General features: G+C 46.6%; 1 protein-coding gene across 2 annotated transcripts; it reads right to left on the bottom strand.

Moving 5' to 3' along the window:
* Positions 1-2,338: 2,338 nt before the first annotated feature.
* dot1l (DOT1-like histone H3K79 methyltransferase) lies at positions 2,339-23,131 on the bottom strand. Of its 2 annotated transcripts, none has more exons than XM_023843728.2 (28): positions 22,607-23,131; positions 16,505-16,548; positions 16,347-16,421; positions 15,972-16,035; positions 15,386-15,614; positions 15,042-15,136; positions 14,891-14,953; positions 14,756-14,811; positions 14,416-14,495; positions 14,003-14,071; positions 13,750-13,856; positions 13,138-13,179; positions 12,576-12,665; positions 12,025-12,253; positions 11,816-11,929; positions 11,645-11,736; positions 11,192-11,293; positions 10,026-10,163; positions 9,716-9,841; positions 9,101-9,546; positions 8,886-8,994; positions 8,642-8,788; positions 8,061-8,157; positions 7,450-7,979; positions 7,143-7,348; positions 6,840-6,913; positions 5,979-6,671; positions 2,339-3,646 (listed from the first exon to the last, which is right to left on the bottom strand). In XM_023843728.2, exons 1-28 carry the CDS (start codon positions 22,685-22,687, stop codon positions 3,639-3,641), a joined length of 4,206 nt encoding a protein of 1,401 aa, XP_023699496.1. In that variant the 5' UTR covers positions 22,688-23,131; the 3' UTR covers positions 2,339-3,638. The 2 variants fall into 2 exon arrangements, with proteins under 2 accessions (XP_023699496.1, XP_023699495.1); XM_023843727.1 differs by lacking the exon at positions 2,339-3,646 and adding an exon at positions 3,896-4,570.
* Between the last annotated feature and the right edge of the window lie 2,657 nt (positions 23,132-25,788).

Below are 25,788 nucleotides of genomic sequence, written 5' to 3'. Positions count from 1 at the left end.
GCACCCCAAACAAATTAGGTACGAGTTTTTAAAAAAATAAATAAATAAAAAAAATACAAAAGAAATAAAAAGCTCATTTGTGTCGTAAGTGTTCCGCTCCTTTAGCACAAAAGGAGGTGTATTATTTCATAGCTGCATTTTCCTTACGTTTTGAAGTGTAAGAGAGCACCTTATTATCAAAGTATACTGAAATTCATCTGGTACTTTTATCATAAAACACCACCAGCACCAGCAATTATATCAAACATTGAGGATAAATTATAATCTAATGATTAGAAAATACACCAGTGCCGATAACAGAGGAATAGATTTTTCTGGTCTCGTCCTATTTGAAGAAACCGCAGTGCTCACTTAGGTCAACACATAGACCAAATTATGACGACGTGTGGATCATGGTAAAGCTTGGCTGAGCCTTATTTCCCCTTGAGGACAATTTCCACGTAAACAGAGAGAAACATACAGACAGAATCACATAGTTCCTGTACACCGACACGAGCCCAAATACGCTAGTTGCTCGGTTGCACATGCATGGGAAAATTGGTGTGTTTACCAAAGAGCCATGGGACAGGAGGTCAGTTTAAGGTCTTAGCATGATGACATTTGGTATATGATGCACAGATGTGTTTTATTCCTAGTACTGAAAAGAGCACCTTTTTAACATTTGAAGGCAATGCTTAAAGCTAAAAAGCTTGATACCACCTGGAGAATATTAACCTACAATTCCCTGCAATCGCCAATAGCCCAAGGGGCAGCCCTGCTGACAGAGCGTGCAAAAGACCATCTGGGGGCTATAAAGAGAAGCGACAGCGTAACCGAGCCGAGGAGTTCACCACATCGCCGCCGCCGCCCCCCCCCCCAGTTCTGCGTGATGGGTTCTGCCAGGATGTTCATTTGCTCAGCACCAAAAGAAAGCATGGTTTCCTTCGCGAAAACCTTCAGCCAAACTCTCGTCCCATTTGTTGTTCAAGGACAGCGTGCCTTCTGATGTACGTCTAAGTACGAGACCTCATTTCAAAGAGATTTAAGAATTGTCCTGAAAAACAGACAAAGATGTTCTTCTGTTGTACAGTCATATAATAAAAACACACCAAGTGAAAACTTCATGCGTTTAAATAACTCTGTGCCAGGCTCATCAGACAGCTACTTAAACATGCAGTGTCTATTCGCACACTAGACTTTAAATAAAATGTTTTAAAAAAACAAGACTGGTTTCTAACGTATTTTAAATAACACAAAGTACTGCCTTATATGGCATAAAACATCCCTGTGTACAAAAAGCACCAAGAATCAATAATTGCTGTTGTACTGAACGTCATTATAGCATTAGGCACAGTCCAAAGTTATACAAATCATAGCACCATGAGTTTCAGACTGAGCACCACACAGACACTAAGACCTACTGCCCTCAAGTTTCACTAACATTTCAGAAGAAATTAAACTCCAACAACTTCATCACTGGAAAAAAAGGATAAATAGCATAATCTAAATTATAAGCAATTATAGTCTATGGAGAGTAACTCCCCCATTCACAGTACACTTCTCTACAGAAATTACAAAAAAAATAAAAAATATTCGAGTGAAAATTCCCCAGTAGTTAATGTTAGTTCATGAACTTCCCAGTGTAAAAATGTTTTTCTGTGTTTGCTGGTTAGACTAGCTGCAGAAAGCTTGACTACACGTTAGTGGAGTTGATGACAAACACAAATGACAATATTCCCGTGTTACAAAGTTTCCAGCGAAACATTGACCAGAACATGTTTTCTGCTTCAGATACAGGAAAAGGCATAAAATCGACATTAGTGAAGTCTGCCTGAATTCACCACACACGCCACTGAATCCTAAGTTTACAAAATGTAGTTTGCACTTTACAATCCAACATATGCTGGAACAATAAGCCTACCTACAAGACTTGGTCTATAAACATTTAACATAACATACAAAATTCATGAGCTCACATGAGTATCACCCCCCATAAATACGTGGTCCACTGATGTGTGATGCAGGAGGAGGGCTGATTGACATCCATCTGAGAGAAACCTACAGAGCTTAAAAACTACTGGAATTCTTAAACAACTTCATCTACTTTGAAAGCAGTTTTAAACCAAAATTTTACTAAGTCCTACAGTGAGAGCAGAGAACATGTAAAAAATAAGCAGGCAGGTTCGCCTCCAAACCCTGTTAAGAGCCGCACCCTGACTGCCAGACAGCAGGCGCACAGCTGCTGTGCAGCGGTACGACCAGCTCGCGCGCGCAGGCAGGCTGCCATTCCTGACGTGCAGGAGCACGGCCCACAGAGCCCACACAGTTCAGCCAGCAGGAGAATACAAAACACAAGTGAAACGCACAAGTTCACATGGTTTATTATCATCAGTTCTTTATAACTAAATCAACGCAGCTCACAAATTCTGTATTTTTGGTTTATAAACACAAAATTAAAAAAATAAACAAAAACAAAAAAAAAAAAAAAAAACACAACATACTGCTGACTGCACTGCGTCCACACCAGTGGCATTTTGTCAACTACACAGGTACGTTCATCCAGTGTCTCACTGCATTTGCTACCTTGGTCAAGAGGTCGGAGACTGCAATTTAACTGCAGCCGATTATCAAATTTAAAATTAGTATTTACTGTCATTGTGACACAAATGCCACTGGCATGGACACGTTGCCACTGTGGGCGGCCTAGAGAGTGACGAACCGCTGCATGTGGTCTGAATAAAGTGCCCATTCTCTTTATAGCCACTAGGGACCGCCGCACTAAAGGTCACCTGCTGTGATGATCCTGACTGCAGAGAGCGTTAGCATCTCTCGATTCCGGTCTGTTGGTTACACACCCACATGAGAACTCTCAGACTGACGTTAGCGCTCCGCATTAGCATCACGCGGACCCTGCTAAGCCATCCCCATGTGTGTTGAGGGGTCTCACAGAAGGTGCTGTCCCACAACCGGCAAAATTATAAAATATCTTTAAAATTGTACATTAATCAGAAGTTCATGTTAATTATGACCACACCATGACATTTAGCTACAATGATCGGAATTAGCCTCCACTGTTTTTGGGTCATCTTTTGGTTACAGGACAATGCTAAGCAGTACGGAGCTTGGCAATTTAACTATAGTGTACAGTAGCCTAGGAGATGCAATTATTTAACCAGACTGATGATCCTCTAGGCTCCCCATATTGGGAGTGGACCAACAAAACATTTGTTAAAAATGGATAAAAAGGTCCACGATCCTTGGCCATCTTAAGCATGAAAAATAAATAATTTTCTTAAGATCACATAAATTACGTACCAAAACGTCAAGAACTAAAACGACCTGTTTTTAAATAAAGGCTCAATCATAGGCGCCGACCTACTCTTCCTGGACTGACGCGGAGAGCTTCGCTCGTGGCGTCACGCCGTAACCCTTCAGACTCCGCCTCAACACACATGGCGTGGGGGGTGTCCGCCTGGCCTAGGGGTCAGTGCCGGGAGGCGACAGGCCGCGATGGCGAGCCGAGGCGCCCGTGCAGCTCTTCGGTTTGTCTACCCGTGGCGGTGAGATGGCAGCCAGCAGGCTAGCGAGCACCAACAAGAAGAGCCCCTTGGTCCACACCAGTCCATTGCATAGGTTACATTGGGTTGAGGTAGATGGCTTTAGTTACCTGGCACAGAAAAGACAAATACTGTCATGTTAAGAGAAAGGGGGTGGGGTCAGCGACTGCGTGACCTGGTAAAATGATGCAGACATGACATAATCGCCGTCATCATCACCAGCGATACCCACTACTACAGCTACATGGAACATAAACCTGTAACGACACACTCACCTTCAAATCAGACTGATCTGCAGCCTGGGAAACTCGGCACCCCCACTCGCCCCCCCCCCCTCCCCATCCCCACCCGCTCCCTCTCTCCCCCTCTCTCTCCTCCTCGCCCTGGCTCCTATCTGGGCCGAGGACCAGGGTTCTGCGAAGCCGCAAATGATGCTTGCATTCCCAGGGTCCTCCAGGTGCTCCCCGCGCCTCCGACGCTACGGGCATGCGAGGGTGGCGAGGGGGCAGCGGCGGGGTGGTGCACCGTGAAGGAGGGCCGCGCCGTGATGGCAGAGGTGATGATGGGAGTGGAGGAGGAGGAAGGGGGCACGATAGACGAGGAAGCGGCTGAGGGTGCAGGAGCTGAGGAGACCGTGGTTAGGGAGAGGGAAGCAGGGGCTTTCTGGTGGGGGAGAGGGGGGCGTGTGGGCAGGAAGGGCTCCGGCTGAGAGGATGGCGGCTCGGGGGGGGTGACAGAGTGCGAGGACGAGGACGTGAGAAGGGGCGGGGGCGGAGGCAGGGAGAGCGTGGGCGGCGGTGGGGTGCGCAGCACACTGTGAGTGCGAGCGTGCGCCATCTGGGACGCCGGGTGCAGTGGGGACGCGGAGGTCAGGAAGGCGGAGCCCAGTTTGGGGTTACTGTGGTGGTGCTGCTGCTGCTGCTGCTGCTGAGAGGAGGGGGAGAGACTGAGCAGGGAGCCGAGACCCCCAGAGGCTGCCCTGGTGGCCCCAAACTGCCGTGAGGAGACGGAAGGCACCACGTGGTGAAAAATCCCTGTGGATATACAGCGCAGGTGGGGAGAGGGGGAGAGAGAGAGAGAGAGACGGAGAGAGAGGAAGGGAGAGAGAACCAGGAGCTCAGCCAAGGCATAGCAGCAAGCAAGTCATACGGATGAGCACACAGAAAGCAAGCAGGCGCTCCTCTTAAACAGCAGGGGGAGCTGCTGCAACGTCTCGCTTTTAAACTCCCATAATCAGCCAATCAGCTGGCCTAATGTCTAACCCAACTGTGGCCAATCAAAATTGGTCCCTGACGCCTGGGGTGTCACACTTACGTTTCACCAGGTCAGCAGTGCTACAGTGTAGACACAGGACATATGTCCATGTGGGACGTCAATTGCGGCAGAAACACATTACAGCTGCTGCTTTTTGATCTATCATCACATGTCAGACGTCAACAGAGAACATGACGCTAAACGGAGTGAAGTGGAAGTAAACTACATCACTGCACGACTGCTTAAGAGGTCACAAATGTAGACAGTCATGGACACCAGGCCTCCTCACACAGTATCCTTTAAGACCGTGTTTGCCAACCCGATCCTCGGGGATGCCCCAGACAGTCCATGTTTTTGCTGCCTGCAAGCTGGGAGGGAGCAAAAACATGGACTGTCTGGGGCGTCCCAGCGGATCGGGTTGGCAAACAGTGCTTTAGGGTGACTACAGACCAGATCAGCTCAACTGACACCACCCTTCAGAGAAGCAGACTCAAATAGGGTGGTCAGGGCTGGTTTTGGAGGACGCGCTTCATTTTCCAAATGGTGATATGGATTTGGTTTAAACAGTGGAAGGCATGGTATTCAGTGAAACATGTTGGCATTAAAAACAATATTACAAAGACAAATGCCCCAAGAAAATGACACAGGTGCAAAGTGAAAAATCTCTGAGCTATTTTGTTTAAAAGACTTACATTAAAAATACATTAAAATCTCCACGACAGTGGAAAAAAAGTATTTGTTGAACAGAAAGGCATTTGAAAAATTCTCTGTTGACATATGGTGTGCCCACACAGAATGGCTGAAGGGCACCCCCTAGTTCAGCGATGCTGGAAACACCAGTAATGTCCCCATTTATTTCCAACTGGTTGCAGAGTCCATACCTATAGATATGAGGGTGAGGACCGTAGGCTGGGGGCTGTTCCACTGCAAGCCTAAACTTGTGCCATTTTCTCAAGGTACGCAGCTGTGCTTGTCACCAAACCAGCCAATCGAGAAGCAAGCAGTGAGGGGAAGCCAGGCATCGTTGCCAGACATCACTTACCTCGCCCAGCTGGGGGCCTTCCAGAAAAAGCCCCAGATTCCCCATACCTTTGCACTCAGATGCCTACAGACGCCAGCGGCTCCCAGCTATAGCTGGGCGACCAGAGAGCGGCGGAGAAGATGGAGCGGCCCGTGTGAAAGACTCACCTCCTGCTGCTCCACCCGCCAGACCTGTGCTGGAGAAGGTTCCCAGGGAAGAGTGTCCGTTCACGAGCCGTGGGGCCCCCGTGACTGCCGGAGCGGGCGTCTGGGACCCGAATGGTGACTGGAGCACCGACGTCCCGCCGAGGGGAAACTGAGTCCCCAGGTACTGCCCTACGGAGGCCCCGGGGCCACCGGCCGTCACAGGGTTACCCACTTTGCCGGTTAAGATGCCACTGTTGGCGGCGGCCGAGATGAAGAGGTTCTCAGTGCCCAGGCTGGCGGGGGCCTTCAGATCCCACTCCCGTGGCTTCTGCTTGGGCTGCCTCTCTGCCGCCGGCCCCCCCGGACGGCCCCCAGCCTCCTGGCTGAGGAATGGGTTGTGACTCAGGTAGGGTGGTGCCGTTGGGTGAGTCTGGCCGCACACGGAGTCGAGGACCCCCCCCTCCCCCCTCCTCTGCTGCTGCTGCTGTTTGTGGTCAGAGTCAGAATCGGTACCCGCCGTGCCCCCCCGGGTACCGCCAATGCTGAAGGGGGAGCCCCCCTGTCGTAGGTCAGGCGGGGGCTGCTTAGGATCCGAGATCGGGGAGAAGGTGGATTTCCACTTGCTGGAGGACGTCGAGGAAGATGAAGAGGAGACGGCCTCATTGGCCAAGCTGTTCACAGTGCTGGAAGCCGACTTCCGGCCCAATCCGGCACCTAAGCACAGTTCGGCACGTTGGTACCTTAGCTTGTCAAATAACCAACTAGCCAGCATTTATAAAAACATAATAATCCTATTATTTACAATCCATCAGATCTGGTGACGACGCTTGACAGTACAAAGCAAGACACAGCAAAGGTACATGCAGTTAGCAGTAAACTCACCCCGGTCATTTTCTCCTGCTTTAATTGGGCCGTCTCCACTCTCCAGGGAAATGGCAGCAATTTTCCTCTGGATTCTAAAACACATCATTAAATAAATGCCAGGATGACCACCATGCACTCTCAAGAACCGAAGAGGCTCTCACACAGCGGAGATGACAGATGCTGCGACCATATTGGGGTGTGTCGCCTGCCTTTCCTGCACTGATTATCAACTCGAAAGCACTGCCGTGGAAACAAGTGTTGTGCCGTGCTTGGGTGCAGACTGATGTAGACAGAGAGGCCATCTCCACGGCGACACTGTACCGGGAACTGGAGGAGTCCACGGGGTAACTGGCATCCTCATCATCAGAGCTGGCAGGCGAGGAGAAGTGGCTGGAGCCGTTGAGGTCTAGGGGTCGCTCCCGCTTCAGCACAGGAGGTTGGTCCAGGTCGGGCTCGCAGGGGCTGCGTGCAGACTGCTCTGGGGAGGAGATGGCTGCTATCTCCAGGGGCTGATTTATGTTGCTCACCTGTCAGGCAGAGCACAGGGTACGACAGGCTCACACACGTTGTCGGCAAACGAACACGATGTTCTCCTTCGAGGATGACAGCGCCTCAAGTGGCAGCTCACCATGGAGGTGATGTTCAGCGGGGAGCCTGAGGGGTGGCTGCTGTTGCCGAGGCCAGAGAAAAAACGCCTCTTGGGGGAGCCGGAGGCGGGGAGCGCGCCGCTGGTGGAGCTGCGCTTCCTCCTGCCCCGCCTGCGGGCTTCCTGGGGACCTGGCGAGTGCCGCTGGCCGCCCTGGTGGTGGTGGTAGTGATGGTGGTGGCTTGGCTTGCCGGTGCCGTGGTGCTGCCTGGAGACGGCTCCGCCGGAGGAGGAGGAAGAGGATGATGAAGACGATGACGAGGAAAAGAATATGCTGCGCTTGGCCTCGCCATCCAGGAGCTCGGGGTCCGACTCGCCCTGCCTGACCGGACCTCCCTCGGGAAGGATTCTGGGGGGGCCGTCTGCATACTGCAGGACCCCCCCGGTGCTGAGCGGAGGACTGAAGCCAGGCCCACGACCTGGCAGCCCAGCCAGGGTGGTGATGTGCTGTGGGGGTGAAGGTGATGCAGAGTCCTGATCCAGGAAGGTGCAGTGGGAGTTGCCGTTCAGCCCTGAAGGGGAAAAGGGGAGGTTTTACTGGAGAAGTACAGTACCAAGGCTCCGGGGTCCATGGTAACATACCAGGCACTTACCTGAGGTAGGTGTGTGGGGCTGCTTTCCGTTACTCTGAATCAGTTTCTCCAGCAACGCTGGGTCCCGGGCCTGAGACACTGGACTCGGGGTGCTCCTCTAAAACCAGCCAATAGGATTGAGGAGCTTCAGTGATAGGACCACACAGATGAAAACCAGGCAATAGGAAGCTGTGAGCTTCGGCAACCAGGCTATACAAAGGAAAATTAGCCAAAATGAAGCAGCAAGTTTCGGTGACGAGGTTGCACATAGGGAAACCAGCCAACAGGAGACTGCGAGCTTCAGTGACTGGGCCGCAAAGGGAAACCAGCCAACAGGACACTGTGAGGTTCAGTGACTGGGACGCAAAGGGAAACCAGCCAATAGGAAGCTGCGAGCTTCAGTGACTTGGCTGCAAAGGGAAACCAGCCAATAGGAAGCTGCGAGCTTCAGTGACTGGGCCGCAAAGGGCAACCAGCCAATAGGAAACTGCGAGCTTCAGTGACTGGGCCGCAAAGGGCAACCAGCCAAGAAGCAGCAAGCGGCAACACCTCCACAGATCAGAGCCTCTCCCACGGGCCAACGGCAAGAGCGATGAACTCACCAGTCTCTCAGCCCGGTTGGGCAGCACCACGCTGGCCAGGGGGATGCTGACGGGTAGCTTGCTGGGGTGTACGGTGCTGAGGGGGATGCTAATGGGCAGACTGGTGATGGTGTCACCGGAGGTGGTGGGGCTCTTCTCCTTGCATGCCTGGGTGTGACACTAGGCGTTCATTTTTGGATTCGCGTCAGTCAAACAGCGTAAATTCTCGGGAAGAGAGAGTGGCATGAAAGCTGGAGACGTTTACCCTTTCGGCAGACCTGGGTGTGGAATTTTGCAGCGCTTCAGGTGAAATGGGCGATGGGCAGCCATGCTTGACCCCAATGGGCAGGGACGAAACGACCCCAATCTCCCTCCTGCGGATACAAACGGGATTCTGAGGGACTTGTCCCCTCTGGTACCTGCAAGCTGAACTACCGATCAAAAGTGTGCATGTTTTCTGTCACACTTGCCAAACCGTACCAGGTGCCTGACCTGTGGATGGCAGTGCCAAGGCCACGCAAAGGGACTGTACTGGGGTCCTGGTTGAGGTGGCGACGCAGGGCAATCTTGGCAGGAGAGAAGCGGGTATAGTCAGGTTGGGGGTTCCCCAATTGCCGGTTGCGAGCGTCGGGGGTTTGGGGTACGATGTCGTGGTCAGGAGAGGCGGGCAGGTAGCGAGGCAGCAGGTCTTTGGCCCGACCTCTCTCGAAGCAGGGGGAGCTGGTGCCGTTGATAGAGAGCTCTGGGCTCAGGCCATTGGCACCCGTGCCTCCGAGGGCTAGTTTAGGCATGTCCGAGTCCAGGGGCCCCTGCGGGTCCAGGCCGTGGAGACTCTTGCGATATGGCGGGTCCTCACATGGGCTATAAGACTTGAGCTGCAGCAACTCCTGCTGCCTCTGGCTTTTTTCGAGCTCGACGATGCTGATCTGTGGACAGACAGCAGATGGCGCCATTACGACGGCCGAGCTGGGCACGCACGCGAAGCCGATTGCAGTTCCGCTTCTAATTATACATTGCAGGGCACATTGGGTGCTCTGCACCTTCCTGGAGCAAAAGGAAAGTTAACCAAATGGGGGAGGGAGGGCCGACGGGCACCTGTAGCTCCAGGCAGTGCCGCTGCTTCTCCGATATCTGCTTGCGCAGGGCCTGCTTCTCTTTCACCAGGCTCTCCAGGCACAGAGAGCCCCAGTCCAGATTGAGCTCCTCACAGCGGGACTTCAGCTGCAGGAACCCCCCACCGAAACACACTGCCATTACTCACCAGCAAACACAAGACGGTTTTTAAATCAGAACGAGGAGTACAGAAGAAATGCACGGCTCTACATGCGGCGCGTGTGCAGTCACCCGGAACCCACAACTCTGCGTGGGTGACATCACGGAGCGTGCCTTGCCGCCGAGCGCTCACCAGGAGCAGGCTGTGGTCACGCAGCACCGCCGTGTCCCGCTCCAGCTGCTCAGTCTGCTCCCTCAGTTGCTGGTTGTGGGCTGAGATCTCCTTCTGGGCTTGGAGGAGGTCATCCAAGGTGAGGGCTTTGACACCCAGCTGAGGAGGGATGAGAGTCACAGAGGCCGCACTGGTGAGTACATGCTGGGGACACGGGCAGCTTCCTGGACACAAGCTAAACTACAAGGGAATGCGCTCAGAATCAGAGCCTCTACCCCTGAAAACATGTCGCTCCCCTGAACTCTTCATAAACACACAATACAAGCTATTCAGGTCTGGCCTTACAATTATATGCTACACGCAGTACATTAAACACCACGAGCAAAATATCACATCATATCAAAATTTTCCATTCCATAAAAACAAATGTAAATGTGCACGTCTCCTACCCAAAGACATTTGCAACCCACAAGGTAAGCAAAGCAAGTACTTTTCCAAAATGCAACTATTAAGGATGAGCTTTTTCAAATTACAAGCTTGCCTCAGAGTCAGCCACTATTACGTTAAGACAAAAGTCCACAAAAGGCCTTTTGATTTGCACCACTGAGGATCACATTCTCACCATGATGCCCCATCCAAGTACATGTGCGGAAGCTGATGGCCAGCTGCACTTCAGTAAGGTTACCGATAACGTTTACACAACGTTAACATGACACGTTCCACGACGGTGCCAACTGAACTATTTATCCAGCCGTCTAAGCACTATAACATACGTCCTAAAAGCAAGCATTTATTAACAAGAGGGTTTAGCATGTAAAAACAAACCACATCAGAATTAAAACATGCATATAAAAATTCTCTCAATACCTAAAAATCCAATCTGCTCTGCAATGCCTCTATGAATATACAGAACTATTTAGGCATGCAAACAGTGTTTTACTTCAACTATATCTGAATTCCTTGTGCAGTACATTACGGATCAGTGCCCCAGAACTGTGGTATTCACACATCATGGAGAGCCCAGCTGCAGTTTTCTTCCCCCAAAAATCCTGTGCATTACAGTATCTTGGTCAATTTTGATGACCATCACAAAAATACACGAAGAATGTTAAGTTATTCCTTTTCCCCCGAGTGCATCTTTTGTCTAGTTTATTTACATATGAATGAAACTCTGTTTGGAGACCTACCTCCTCCAGTTTGGACTGGAACAGCCTTTTGATCTTGTCCTTGTGAGTCTGACACACAATGTACAACTGCTCAGCTTGACCGGACAGCTCGCTGTGTCTGAGCTGGGGGCAGAGATTGGGGAGGGGGGGGGGGTAAGTCAGTGGATGAAGCTCACATCAAAATAACCAAAGGCTCTGTGTCTCCTGGTGGGACAACCGGTCCACAACACAGGTCTGAGAAAACATGAGAAGAAAAGGAATGAATCCTGCCTCATTTAAGGCCTATAAAATAAAAAAAAAAGTGTGAAATAACCAAACTGAGTGTGCAAATTAAAACAATGGGAAGAGAGAGAGTGGAGCTTGAAAAAGGATCACATCAATTACAGACGTCCCTTCAGGACAGGGACCACCCAACAGACATGGACTGCAAGGTGTTGTATCTATTTCACGGCAGGTGAGTCCAGCTGGACATACCTTCTCCTGTTCCAGAAGCTGCTGCAGATTAGTACGGTACTGAGGCGTCTTCATGTAGGCCAGAAACTGCAGGTACTGCACCTTGATATTATCTGAAACGGAGACAGAAGGCTTTGCTGGCCTGTGCGTCATCGCGAGCGAGAGGCGCGTACACCGGACGGGACACCTTACCCAGAAGCTGCTGCAGGGCTGGGGAAGTAGGACCCAGGAGCAGCTGGCTAGACGCATAGTGCTGAACTTTGGGAGGTAGCTGGTAGAAAGGACTCTGAGGTGACCTGTATGCATCTGTAAGGAGCAGGAGCACAGCAGCAGATCATTAACATCATGGATGCAAAAAGGAGCAGGAGAAGACATGGGGAAGGCGAGCGACGGCCTCCCACCCTGAGGGGGCGCTGCAGAAAGGGTCTTGGCGTGGAGCAGGTCCAGGGCGCTCTGGCTCTTCTTGCTCTTGCGCTCGGCGGCCGCCGCCGCTGCCGTCTTCTTGGGCCGCCCGCGCTTCCGGCTCCCCAGCTTGCTTCTCTTGGCTATGAGCCTGGCGCGCCGGGGCTTGGGGGACGGCTTCATCACCGTCAGCAGCCCCGGCTGCCGCTCGTCTTCACCACACGAGTCCTGCGGGGGGGCAGGGCTGCGTCAGTGCTTCCCTGCACGGACCCAGGCTGCTCTTCGCACCCACTAACTGCCCCTCTCATGCACTCGGATACATACTCCATTTGATGCTCACTGTTCCAGAGCACAGCTGCACCTCATTACTCATAAACACGTGCCATTATGCCGACATGCGCGGGAGAGCACAGGAACACGTCTGTCATGTTTACTGACTGACCAATCACATCGGGATAATAAAACCAGTGCTGCTGCACTGCAATGAGGTCGAGAGCCCAAAAATACGGTCAATGTCAGAGAAAGCGTCATGCTGTGAGAGGCACAGTACCTTGTGCTCCTTCGCCTTGGTTGGCGTGGTCGTGTTGCTTTTACTGTCTTTGTCTTTCTGCTGACGACGTCTAGCTGCCTCTTGCTCCTCCTGGAAGAGAGACAATCTGGTCATATAGGGCCCATCTTCACACTACCAATGATTAACATATGGACGAGCCATAAGCTAATATAGCCTGTTAGATAATGAGCTGCGTGCCCTAAGTGAGAAATAAACATTGACAAAAATCGGCATGATGGATCCTAACACAACCACACAAATGACTCCAATACGCCCGGAGTTTACAGACGAGATGAAATGCATACACATGACAAGAACAGATTTGCAACATTTCTGACACATAACAGGCATTAACAATGCCAAGCTTTATACAAAAACTTCTTTAATGAGGCCATTTTAAAGGCAAAAGCCAAATGTCACACACTTTGCAGAATGACATAAGAACTGACTGCACATTCATTATCAAAACTCACAAAGGTGATAAGAGGATGGGAATTTTATACACAAAAAGAAGAAATCAGCATGTCTACTGATGTGAGATTCACTATTATGTGAAACTTACCCTGAGTTTAGGATTTTTGAGACTAGAAAAATAATTTTCAAGCTGCAAAAAAAAAAAAAAAAAAAATCTTATTACAGTTGGTAATAGTAACCACATTAACAAGGACAGAACTATCAAATCTTCAAGTTTAACAGTCAACATTAACATGCAGCCAATTTCGAATACTAGCTACGACTTCTGTTACATATGTCTAACTATCAGTGGAAAAGACCCTTTTAATCTGTTCTTGACTTTGTTTGTATTCAACGCCCACTGTATCTCCGATAATTAGGTAACTGGAAACTGGGATTATGCAAATCTCTTGAGAAGAACATTTAATGATAATTGTATTAAATGAATAAGCTGGCAGAGATAAACTTAAGGGTATCAGCAGCAAAAAAGCCCATAATCACCAGCAGTACCTGGAAGAGAAATATCTGCACTGTTTTCATTCTGTAATATTCTCATTATTCTGTTTAGGCACTTGGGTCTTGCATCTACAAGTCACTATAGCACACTCCAGTTCTCATAAAAACCCACTTTTTGTATTTTTTTAAAAACATTAACTGTGCAAAGCTGCAACTCAATGTCTACCAAGTGATTTCCAGAAGGAAAGGAATGGGCAAAACTCACTATGGTGCGGTCGATAGTATGCAGATAGTAAGAAACTGGCTTTCCAGTCCAGGATACTGAGCCTCTTAGTGGAGATAGCTCCACTACTCTCATTATTGTGCCAATATCTACACAGGAAGAGAGAAACACGAGAGAACATCAGCGCTTACATGGAATAGGGAGTCATCACTCTGCTCAAAGCATGTGAAAAATGCAAGTAAGCTTCACACCTTCACAATCACCAATAAGGATAAATAGGGTTCATACTGCTTACCACTCAAGTTTCGACTGTTTATTCGGAAGTTTAGAGGTGCAAAGGGTTTTGAGGACACAATCTTTCCACCTGAAAACACAAAAGGGAAACACAAAATGGAAACTAACCAGCAAACCACGTCGGTATAGTCGTGCGATAGGTTTTCCATGCCAGAAGCATGACTGCACTCTGCAACATAAACACCAGGACACATTGAATTAAATGCTCTTTATGATCTCGGACTTTGGTCCGAGGTCACAAGGCAGATGGTCAAGGCTTTCTAATGCTGAGGCGTGATCTGACCTAACTTCAGCTACTTTCTCTTGATCTCTAGTTGACCCAGTTGTTTTAAATAGCCACTAAAAATCACCACAATAATCCACCCGCCGTCGCAGTGCTAAAACCCTTATACCAGCCGTCTATGAGAGACTCACCCTCCTTCATATTAGCAAATCGTTCCTTCAGCTGGTGATCCACCTCGGGACCAAAGGCAAAGTTATTCACAAATATCACACTGCAAAAAAACATACTGGTTAGAACAATGTCAAGTCAAACAGCCACTGCCATGAAAAAAAGAGATAAAGGTATCTTGGTGCACCAACAATTATTCAGTCTAAGTGCACAGTGACATTCGCACGAGGGCATAAGCGCAGGTGCAAAAGGCTTATTCGAGCATACTGTAACACACTAGCATTAGTTCGGCACGAAGAAAATCAGCCTTCAAGGTAAACGAGTCGGGCGGGTGGGAGCAAAGCATTGAGCACACCACCCTACCTTGTGTTCGCTATCCGATCTTTCCACTCTTCAGACAGGAAGTCTCCCCTCTCCAACTTCACAACAAAAAGTAGTAATGAGTACAAATGCACAGGTGGTCACTGGGTATAAGATGCACCACACTGCAGCACTTACAGTGTATTCCCCGTGCTTCTTCCCGTACCACTTCATCCATTTCTTAAACTCTCTGTCCATTGACTGCAATGAAAGGCCAACACATACTCAGAGGATCTTTTTCCGCATCCGTTACAATAGTCCGAATGCAGAAGACACACAGGAATGTTACCTCTGCATAGCTGGCTGGAATGTCTGCCTTCTCAACACCATAATAATGTTTACAGTTTGTTGCAGCAGCAACCTGCAACACTACCTGTCCAACTCCTGGAAAATTAAATAAGGGGTGGGGTCACTTGTCAATTTCTAAAGGACACAGGTTAAACAGAGGACCTCTGTCATAAGTCACACCATTTACTCAATGTAACCATAATTTACACAGCGGCTTCAAGCTGCCTTTAGAGAGGGCGGGGTTGTTTAATTTGGCCAGGGTATCTCTATTAACCCAAAAAAATCACTGTGCATGCACCAAGAGTCTTCTTCGGGGTGGGAGATTTATGGTGGAAAATAACTGACCGCTGCCCAGGTCGACAAAGGTGTCGTCCTCCATCATCTCCATCTCGTCGATGATCTGGGCCACCAGATCGAAGGACGTTTCGCCATACACCTCTGGTGAGAAAGGCTCGTAGTTGTTGAGTTTTTCTGGGTCAGTGACTGAGTGGTTGTACACCTGCTGCAGGATGTGGCGGAGCAGGCCATTGGACGGCCGCTTGTTCAGTTTCATGGGCTGTGTGGTGCCTTTCCACTGCAGGACAACAGCACAGAGAGAAACACTGAGGTCTTAGCGACTTGCATGGAAACAGAGGAAACCTGAAATCTTTGGACTGGGGGGGTCAAACAGGGCATGCTGGGTGACATAAAGACAAAGCCAACATGAGCAGATAAGTAGGTGGCTCGTCGTCCATGTATTCAAGCTCCATACACAGGCATTAACAGAGGTCAAAGGTCGTAGGTATACAATGGCTACAAGTTTGAAGCTAAGTTTCAGTCATTTAACACACTCATTTAAATACACTGACGTAACAAACAGGATTCAGCTGATGTATGATGTAAAAAGGCTACTGCCAGGTCCTTGCATGGTTCTGAAAGATCCTGGACTCACCAGCTGGTGGATGCTGTCAATCGCTCGGTTGTATTTGTCACAAAGCCGCTGCATGCTCTCAAAGCTGGAAGACCGCAAAAACCCACGCATATCACATTCTGATTTACCAACAGCAAACTGAAATCAACAAGGTTAAAGGAAATTGTTATGATCACAACATCGCAGTCTAAACAAGTGACCCCAAAGATGATCAGATTTCCTATACTACACCCATAATCCAATTTACTCATGAGATCAACCTTGCCATACATGACTGTTTTGCATGAAATGCCATTGGGAAGAATTCAAGATTTGCTGATGTTAAGATGGCACGTCAGTATTTGACCTCCAAGGGTTTCATGCTAACATTTTTTATGCTAACATTGGAGATTTTACCTCTTGGTGTCATAGTCGATGAGAACATAGTTTTCCATGGCCAGTTTAAGATCAGGGATTTCTTCACACACCCATCTAGATTGGGACAAAAACATTGTTATGCCATGCTTACCAGACACATCAGACCGAATGAGAAGAGGAAGAAGATTGTTTCTTACCGTATAGTTTCAATAATTTCGTGAGCAGCATCATGGTGTTTATCCTAAATTTAGAGAGAAATGGAAGAAGATCTGGTGACCGATGGCTCGTGGGAATTTAATTCTCAATGTTACCATGAAATAAAAACCACCCTGTTAAAAGGTAAAAATTGTATTTTGAGTCATGCTATAACTGCCTTTGAATGATAGGTAATATCCACCTATTCCTGTTTATCAGGTAATTAGTGAGTTACAACAAAAACCAAATCAGGCTGTCAGTTCAGCTACATCCAACTACGATGTGACTCAACGTTTCCTTCAGCAAATCACTTAAATTAATTAGCTAGGCCTATTTCTGAGTGATGTGCCAGTCGCTGGCCTTTTTTTTTTTTTTTTTAAAAAAAAGCTGTGCTTTGTACTTTAAACATCATGCATTTAGCATAGCGGCATATGTTGCCTCATTTCTGATCCAGTAGCCTGCTGTCTTTTGTCCTATTAGCTACACCAAGGGGAAATGATGCAGTTTCTCAGAGGTTTTCCTGATTCAGAACGGCAAGTTAACAGGTGAATAAAGACTGAGTATTTACACACACACATTTCAGTACACACGCCTTGAATTATCTATAGAATTATGAAAAAGTTTGCCTTATTATACTGGCTTAAATAGAGTGGCATGTTTGAGTTTATAGATCAACGGCAGGTACCATGAAACTCCAGGCAATCAAGACATCCATCCATTTCTGCATAGTTAATACAGGGTCAACATGAACTAGGATCTAATCCCAGGAAGCAGAGGACAAGGGACATGATAGATGAAATGTTAGCCCATCATATATGGAAGCAAATTTCCTCCTCTCTCAAATGTGATACAAATCGTGAAATAAAACAGCAAACAAGAAACTATTCATGAACTGAAAAACTGATATTCTGAAAACTAAACTCCGACTACATTAGCCATACTGAATATCAGCACACACTACTTTCAGTAAATCCAACTAGCTAATATGTGAATGAATCTTATAGTTACAATGAAGGTAAAGCAACAAAATCTTATCAAAATCACGTCACTGGATATATCTTGTGCATATACAGACTCTGGAGCTGTTTACCTGCACTGAAGTCAGGGAGAGTGCAAAGTTAACGCAAAAGGTATTAACACAAAATTATTAACGAACAGAAAGGAATCTGCACTAACAGTCTTAACGTAAATGTGCTTAAAGTCTTGGAATGAAATGCTAATGCTAAGTGACACTGTCTGCACTTGTATATTTGATTCTGTGTGCACAAAAGGAACAGTGAATCATTTCATGAACTCTGGAATAAATCCTTCTTGTCCACAACACCTGAAAATTGTCTGTGTATTCATGTTAATTTTAAGTGGGAGGGAACGATTAATGGAGAATCAGCTGCTCCGCAACTGTCTTTAATCCATCCAAATGCCAATATGTGGTGTGTGGACACAAGTATGGATCCCCTAGAGAAAAAGGGCTCTTATTTATAATAATAATAAAAAAAACATCACTTTATATGGAGTGATCTGCCTTTGAGAAAAGGAGACAAACAGCCTTAACATAAAAAAGCAAAATTGCTAAATCAAAAATGTTTACATCTGAATAATCATTTCATTCATAACAGGCAAATGCTGGTGTAAAATGATTCATCACGAAAGTAGACAGAACAAAGAATGAAAGGGTAGCATCAGAAGAACTTTATGACTCATGTTACACAGCACGTGCAACAAACAGGCTGCATTTCTTCACGATTTTTTTTTTTTACCGTGATAGCTGAACAGCTACTTTTATATTCACGCATAACTGCAGCTCTAAATCTATAGGATTCAAAGAGGTGAGCTGACAGCTACAGTCAAAATAAAAAGGACAGGGATCCCCATGTACATACAAAAGCATGTATAATGAAGCAGTCATCATGAAGAGGAGGATTAAATGGAGAGAACCGTGTCTGAGAGTCATGCGCACACAGCCGGATGGGAGTGGGCGGGGGGTTGGGGGCTCACGGAGAGACGGCACGCCAAAAACCGCCTCCGCTAAAAATAGTCCCGGCTGACAGAGGGGAGGCTGTAGCCAGTTCCCCTCACCAGTCTGCTTGCCATAAGTGGTAGAAATGACGACGGAAGTGAGTCACGAGCTTCCTCCACGTCACCCCCACTCACGATCTGACTCATAAGCGGGGCTTCTAGCACATCACGCCTCTTTACTACACATTACTCACGACGCATAAATGACTGGCAACTTAATGCAATGACACTGCAAGAAAGCAGTATGACTGAGCACATGTCGCGACAGCCTCCCTGTTATCGCTTCATGTCAGCCACGTTTCTGCCGTGCTCTCAGCGCCGCGGCATACTCCAGGTCACGCTGCCGCCTCACGACCAAAGCTGAATGAAAGCTGCAAGAACTGGACCGGACTCTGGGCTTCAAATGCGCACAAGTCCACACGGCACCAGACAGAGGCAGCTTGCAGTATCTGCACATAATCTCAGTCGCACCAACACCCCCACTGTTCCCATACAGTAGGGAAGTATAAAACTTGTTCTTGCATGTTAATGTGAAAGATGGGGCAAAAAAAAAAACTTTGGGTTACTCAGGGCCAGGGGCACAGAAATACATGTTTCTTTGGGTGTGGACTTGTGTTCATCTGTGGGATAAAGTTAACTGAAAATCACCCAGACTGGCATTTCCTGACCAGAAAAAAACTAAAGCAGATATGTAGCTATATTATATGTACATACATAATTACTCATTCATTCATAAACACAGAGAGTTTACTCTTTTCCCCATAGAGAGCCCTGTCCAGCCCACACTCAAAATAATATACCCAATGTACTCAAAACAAGAGGTTTGCTTCATATGGAAGCATTTTACAAGGATTTATATCCACAGTTGCAGGCTGTGTGTGCATGTATGCCTGCACTAAGGCAGGAAGAGAAACAACATGCCTGAATGTGTGCTATGTTTTCCATTACATGGATCTATGTACACAGAACATCTATGTTATGAATACATTTAGGACAACTGTGAGGTTTCATCATGGGCAATTTTGACCTGGCAGTCGCAACTGATAGATGTCTGAATGTATGAAGACTGCAAAAACTGTCAGCATAAGAGCACTAAAATAACCCCTAAAACAGAAAGGACTTACAAGATATTTACCATCACGTTTCACTATAAAGAGACCAAAATGTGTCTGGGTGAGGGGGGCAAATATTTCACTGCCACGTCAGTATGTGAAAAATGGTGCTAAATTCAACAGAAGATTCTGCAGCTGATCAAAGTGTCCCACAATATGGATCTTATCTTCCTTCCTGAAGTGCCTCTCCTCCCAGCTCTGGTATTATTTACAAGGCAGAAGTGAAGCGAAGCCATACCAACCAGAGGAACAGGAACGCACACCCTGGCAGGGGCAACTTCACAACTGCAAATGGCCCATTGTACATGCAAGTACAGAACCACAAACTAATTACTGACACTCATGAGCAGGCACTCACCGTGGAGGCTGACAAAAAAATAATACACCTTATTGCAACTCAGAGAAACTAAATCAATCTACTTTTGGCATGGTTATTTTAAATGAAATTATAGTTGTTCATGACCAAGCAACACTGAATAGAAAGTAATTATTCAACTGTATTTTATAACCACACGTGTAGGTAAATGAGCTACTATTGCAAAGCAAACATCCAGCAAATTTACATCGCAATCAAATTAAGCCAATGGCGGCATTTTGCTAGAAACTCTAATGGTAAAAACTCTTGCCCATTCTCTAAAGCAGTGTCTCCCAGCCTGGTCCCCTCCCAGCTCCCTCCCAGACAGTCCATATTTTTGAGAGCTGGGAGAGAGCAAATACATGGACTGTCTGGGGGTCTCCAAGGACTGGGTTGGGAAACACTGCCCTGAAGTAAAAGGAGGAGCGCTTATGCATTGTTACAAAATAGGGAACTATCTGTACCATAGTCAGCCTAAAGCTCTACAATGTGCAGGGAGGAACATAACACATCCAGAACTGAGACAGCCAACAGGGATCACAGCAATCTAAAAATGGCTTCTCAAGCCCAAAACACAGTGTCACGATTTTCTCCTGCTTAATCCTCACAGAAGACCACCACTTAATGAAGCGGAAAACATTTAACCTTTCCGGCAATGCCACCCATTCAGCTACCACCATATATATAGAAAGCTAATCTTCAATAAACGTTTGTTATTGTTGAGGGAACTTCAGGTCATGTATTTGCTGGTCAGAAATCGCCATCAAGTGCTGCCCAGAGTAGCACAGACTCCAGTACCCGTGGCACTGTATATGTGCTGTATGAGAGCAGCTTATTCAACAGCCAAAGAAACCAGTTTAAAATGTGTGGAATGCTGTCTGGAGTCAACTTTCCAGTTTTAATGCAAGAACTGCATTTGCATAAACTCGCCTGGGAATCTGTGTCATTCACTGCATTCCCACTCCAATGAAGAGTCAGGAAGCCCAAATACAGAAACCCAGCAGGACTGTACCACTGCGCTGCTACAGCGTGTCCAGTCATACAAGAAGTGCATGACCGACTGTCTGGATCAAATTTTAAACACTAAATCAATCTTGTAACTTTTTTTTTTTTAACCGTCGACAGTAACTGTAAATTTTCGTTTGCAAGAACATGCAAGGTAAATAAAATTGTGTATTGACATCTGCTTTATCCAAGACATTTACACCGCGAGTTGTACAGTGGTTTACATAATAATAGCACAGTGCATTGTAATATCTATAGGCAAAGTGTAATAATAAAACAGTAGTAGAAAAGAATTTGCACAAGAATATGCGAATACCTAGTTTATTTTTAAATGACAAAACAAGGGGATCGTAAACGCGTTTCAGCTATACGATGTGATCGTATCCTATATGAAGATAAATAAACTTGAGTACAACGATCTGAACAGTGACCACAAGAAACTGGCCTCTACTTATCGCAACCTTAGATGGTTATAGAAGAAAGCCAGATACGTTAGACAAACCAGGATCTTTCGCAACAAGGTTTTGGGGAAAAGAAATTATACGTTCTGTCACATAGTTTTGCGAATACAGCATTCAGTTTCCGCTTTTAAAATATAAATCCGAATAGCTTACAATCACCCCTCCCCCAATAAACAACACTAAATGACATCGGGGGAAACTCAGGCAAACGGTAAGCCTGCAACAAAAATATTCAGGACACCAGCAATTATTCCATTCCAAAGAGTTGCATGAATGTGCTTACAGTGCGTATTCGGCCAGAAAACCGAACAGCTATCTTATATGTAGGTGAGCCTGACATTAATAAATATCTAACCCGTGGCGGTATTTTTCTTACGGTGAGGGGAACATATGAATTGGGGTTTGCATCATAAGAATTCATCTATCTTGTTCTGAGTAAAACAAAAACTGCCCGAAACAATGAGTCGGGAATTACAGTCGATCCCGTCTGTGTCACTATTATTTAGCATTATGGAAATATGCGCAATACATGTTAAAACTAAGAAACGTATGGTTTCGTTCCATCTTCCTAGCTTTCCAGCCATTTATGCTCCAGGGCTCTCCTGGGGGCGGGTGTTGGGTTGCCAAAGGGAGCCGTTACCCAGTTTCCAGCTAAGAATAACTAGCTAGACTGTTTGAAAACAACCAAATAGGAACCGACGGCTTAAGTTCCACAGTTTGTCAGGCTCGTGCCAATTTCGGATACTAGCCCCGTACAAGTTCAATAAGCAACGACACCAATAAGTCAGTAACCCAATGTGTGAATAACTATATAGGCTACCCTGCTAGCCAGATACAATAGAAAAATGTGTCTACGATAGTGACGGTGGCATGGTACTAGCTAACACCTAGTTGTTTTACATGCCAAGTGACATGTGCTCAGTTTTCAAAACCCTTAACGGCCAGTTCCTGTATATTTTCCCCATTACTGAAAACGCTGCCCAGTTTCTGACGGACTAAGATACTGTAACTCAGATGTGACTGGCCAGAATGGCTTCTAGCCTGCTAGCTAACACGACGTCGCTGTCCCGTTTCTGCCGACTTAAACGACCGTTGGAATAAGTTAATCGCAAAGAACCAGACAAAGAGTCACATTCCTCCCTCTAATGTACTTACGTATACTGGAAGCGGCCAGGGGTAACCCGCTGCCTCTGCTCCGACCGGCGACTTCAGCTTGAGTTCCAGCTTCTCTCCCATTCTATACCTCTCTCCGGCGTTAGCTAGCTACAGCAGCTAGCTAGCTACAAGGTGAACATTTTGACTGAAAAATATCGAACACTACTGAAAAGACGGGATGAAGTTTAATGTCGGAAGTAGGCGTGACGTAGATTTTTTTTAAATTTTAATTTCTTCGTACTGTATTTTCTTTTTTCCTCTTTATATTAAAACTATTCAAGCCGACTTATTGCTGTCCTTCTGTTCCACCGCCGCCATCTTGAACCGGCGTGAGAAGGCGAGTAAAATTGGCCACTACCAAAGGAACATAAACGGTGGGGAGAAAAACTCAGCTTTGCAGTTCCGATATGGAAGATTTTTATATGTAATGTAGAAAAGAGACTGTTTGTCATGCTATAATACCCTCCCTTTTTGACAGTGACGACAGGCGGGGGATATTATCTTCCACTGGAAAAGTTTGAATCGAATTTCCCGGTGCCAATAACGGCTGGTGGGCGGGCTGTACCATTTCCCGGTAGAAGAGGCCACTCCCCTACGCGGGGTTCTGAGGCGCAAACAAAAGCGAGATATGTAGTAGACCTGTTTCAAAGAGCGAGACTACTGTAGTCGTTGGTACCCATTTCACGACTTTTTTTTTTTTTTAAATCTACGTACCGAGGTATTCATAGCAAAACTATTGCTAGATATTAACGTCCTGGTATCAATTTATCAATATTGTTATTGATACAGTTACATCCGTCCTCCATAACCGCGCGTCCAGTAGCCGGACACGATGAGCCGGTCTGTCTGAGGAAGTTCGGGGCACGAAGCAGGGGAACACCACGGCTGGGTGCCAGACCGTCGTATGACACACATACGCGCGTACAGACACGTACACACACGTACACAGACACATCCACTATGGGCATTTTGCACACAGTACTTCGGGACCATGGGAGAAGATCCACGTGAACCTGCAGAGAACATGCAGCTTCCATAAGCAAAGCGGGCCAGGAGTCCAACCTGGAGGTGTGACGCTACAATGCTGTTCTACTATGCCAGCATTTAAAAATATTGTTAGTGATTAAAATTATGAACCATTTATAATAATATTGGAAGCTATGTTTGAAACTAATCAGAAAACACGGTAATAGCATTATTACAATGATGCATTGCGGTCCTATGACACGCTTCTGACATGCATATGATTAATGACTAGTCCCAGCCCAAAATAATTCAGATTACTATCTGCTTATAGACAAGTTTATGGGACCAAAGCCATCGAATGGCTACCTTTGCCTATTAGCAAGATAATAGTTTGGAATTGTCTTGTGCATTATCTATCCATTTTCTATACCTGCTTGTCCTTTTCAGGATTAGTTTAATTAAAGCTAGTTAGGATTAGTACTGATTAGAACCTATACATGGCGTTACACTAATTGCATATTTAATTCACATCAACTAAACTTCTTTTGTATAATTAAGTAATCTGATGTTTTATATTGAAGCTGGTATTATAGACAAACCATTATTTGTTCTACTAATGGCATATTACATGTTATATACCATTTTACATTGCCTACTGTGAATTGGGCAGCCCAAGTCCATGCTGTATTAACGGAGGAAAAATAGACAGTTGACAACTCCTGTAATGTTTAGCTGGACCCTCCAAGGAGCACAAAAAAATGGATAAACGCCCTCTAAAATATCTTAAGTTCAACTTAGAGCTTTAAGCTGTCAAAAGCATGAAGTGCATTGCAAGAAGTCACCGAAAACCAAAAAGAATAAGAAAATCAGCTGTGTAAGGTTGCATAAGGGTTTGCTTCTGTTTCAGCAAAACATGACCGTGTTCAGAAACATCACTACAGTTTTGTATGGGAGATGAGTGTGTTGTCATAAATTACATGTACGGTTTCTGAACCAAAGACCTATCTAGCACATATTCGTCCATCAGAACAAAATGAATAGTATACACCGATCAGCCGTGACATTAAAACCAGCTGCCTAATATTGTGTAGGTCGCCCTTATGCTGCCAAAACAGCTCTGATCCATCAAGGCAGGAACTCCACAAGACCTCTGAAAGCACCAAGATGTTAGCCTCAGATCCTGTAAGTTGTGAGGTCGAGCCTCCATGGATCAGATTTGTTTGTTCAGCACATCCCACAGATACTTGATCAGATTGAGATCTGGGAAAATTGGAGGCCAAGTCAACTCTTTGAACTCTTTTTCATGTTCCTCAGACCATTCCTGAACCATTTTTGCAGTGTGGCAGGGAACATTATCCTGCCGAAAGAGGCCACTACCATTAGGGAGACACTGTAGCCATGAAGGGGTGTACTTGGTCTGCAACAACATTTAGGTAGGTGGTATTGTGGAAATACCATCCACATGGATGCCAGCACCCAGAGTTTCCCAGCAGAACATTGCCCAGAGCATCACACTGCCTTTGCTGGCTTGTCTTCTCATAGTGCATTCTGGTGCCATCTCTTCCCCAGGTAAATGACACACACACACCCAGTCGTCCACATGATGTAACAGAACATGTGACTCATCAGGCCAGGACACCTTCAGCCATTGCTCCATGGTGCAGTTCTGCTGCTCACGTGTCCATCGTAGGTGCTGTTGGCCGTGGACAGGGGTCAGCATGCACTCTGTGCATGTGCTGCGATGCACTGTGTTCTGATATCATTCCATTATAGCCAGCATTAACTTTTTCAGCAGTTTGTGCTGCAGTAGCTCTACTGTGGGATCAGATCAGAGAGACTGGTGTCTGTAGTTTTAATGTTATAGCTGATCGGTATAAGTATATTAAGAATAATGATACTGAACAGAATAACTGTATGGAATGTAAGATGATGGGTCTGCAACTTTTGAATACTGAAAGTGCCACCAGAAATATGCCGTGCCACATTCAATAGTCCATCGATAGGATTTTTGACATTGAAATAAGGGGAGTGAGTTTTATTTGTTCACTACAAACATGACTATGCAGTGTTACAATGTAGCATAACCCTATAATGTACTTTCAGTATTTACATTATTTTAGCATCCATTTGAAGAGTAAGACACCACACTGCACCAAGTTTATTATGGATAATGCCCAGAACTCCAGAGCTGAAATGCATATCTATCGCATGAGTTG

This window comes from Paramormyrops kingsleyae, chromosome 15 (genome assembly GCF_048594095.1).
Source record: "Paramormyrops kingsleyae isolate MSU_618 chromosome 15, PKINGS_0.4, whole genome shotgun sequence".
In the NCBI taxonomy this organism is placed as follows: domain Eukaryota; kingdom Metazoa; phylum Chordata; class Actinopteri; order Osteoglossiformes; family Mormyridae; genus Paramormyrops; species Paramormyrops kingsleyae.
This window is presented reverse-complemented; position numbering and strand designations above follow the sequence as displayed.

Coding starts and splice junctions, on each gene's coding strand:
- dot1l (XM_023843727.1), bottom strand. CDS start 22,687: ATGGGAGAGAAGCTGGAACTCAAGCTGAAGTCGCCGGTCGGAGCAGAG. Junction 16,422..16,504: donor GAAATTATTGAAACTATACG/GTAAGAAACAAT, acceptor GTCCCAATCTAG/ATGGGTGTGTGAAGAAATCC. Junction 11,737..11,815: donor AGCCCTGCAGCAGCTTCTGG/GTAAGGTGTCCC, acceptor TCTCCGTTTCAG/ATAATATCAAGGTGCAGTAC.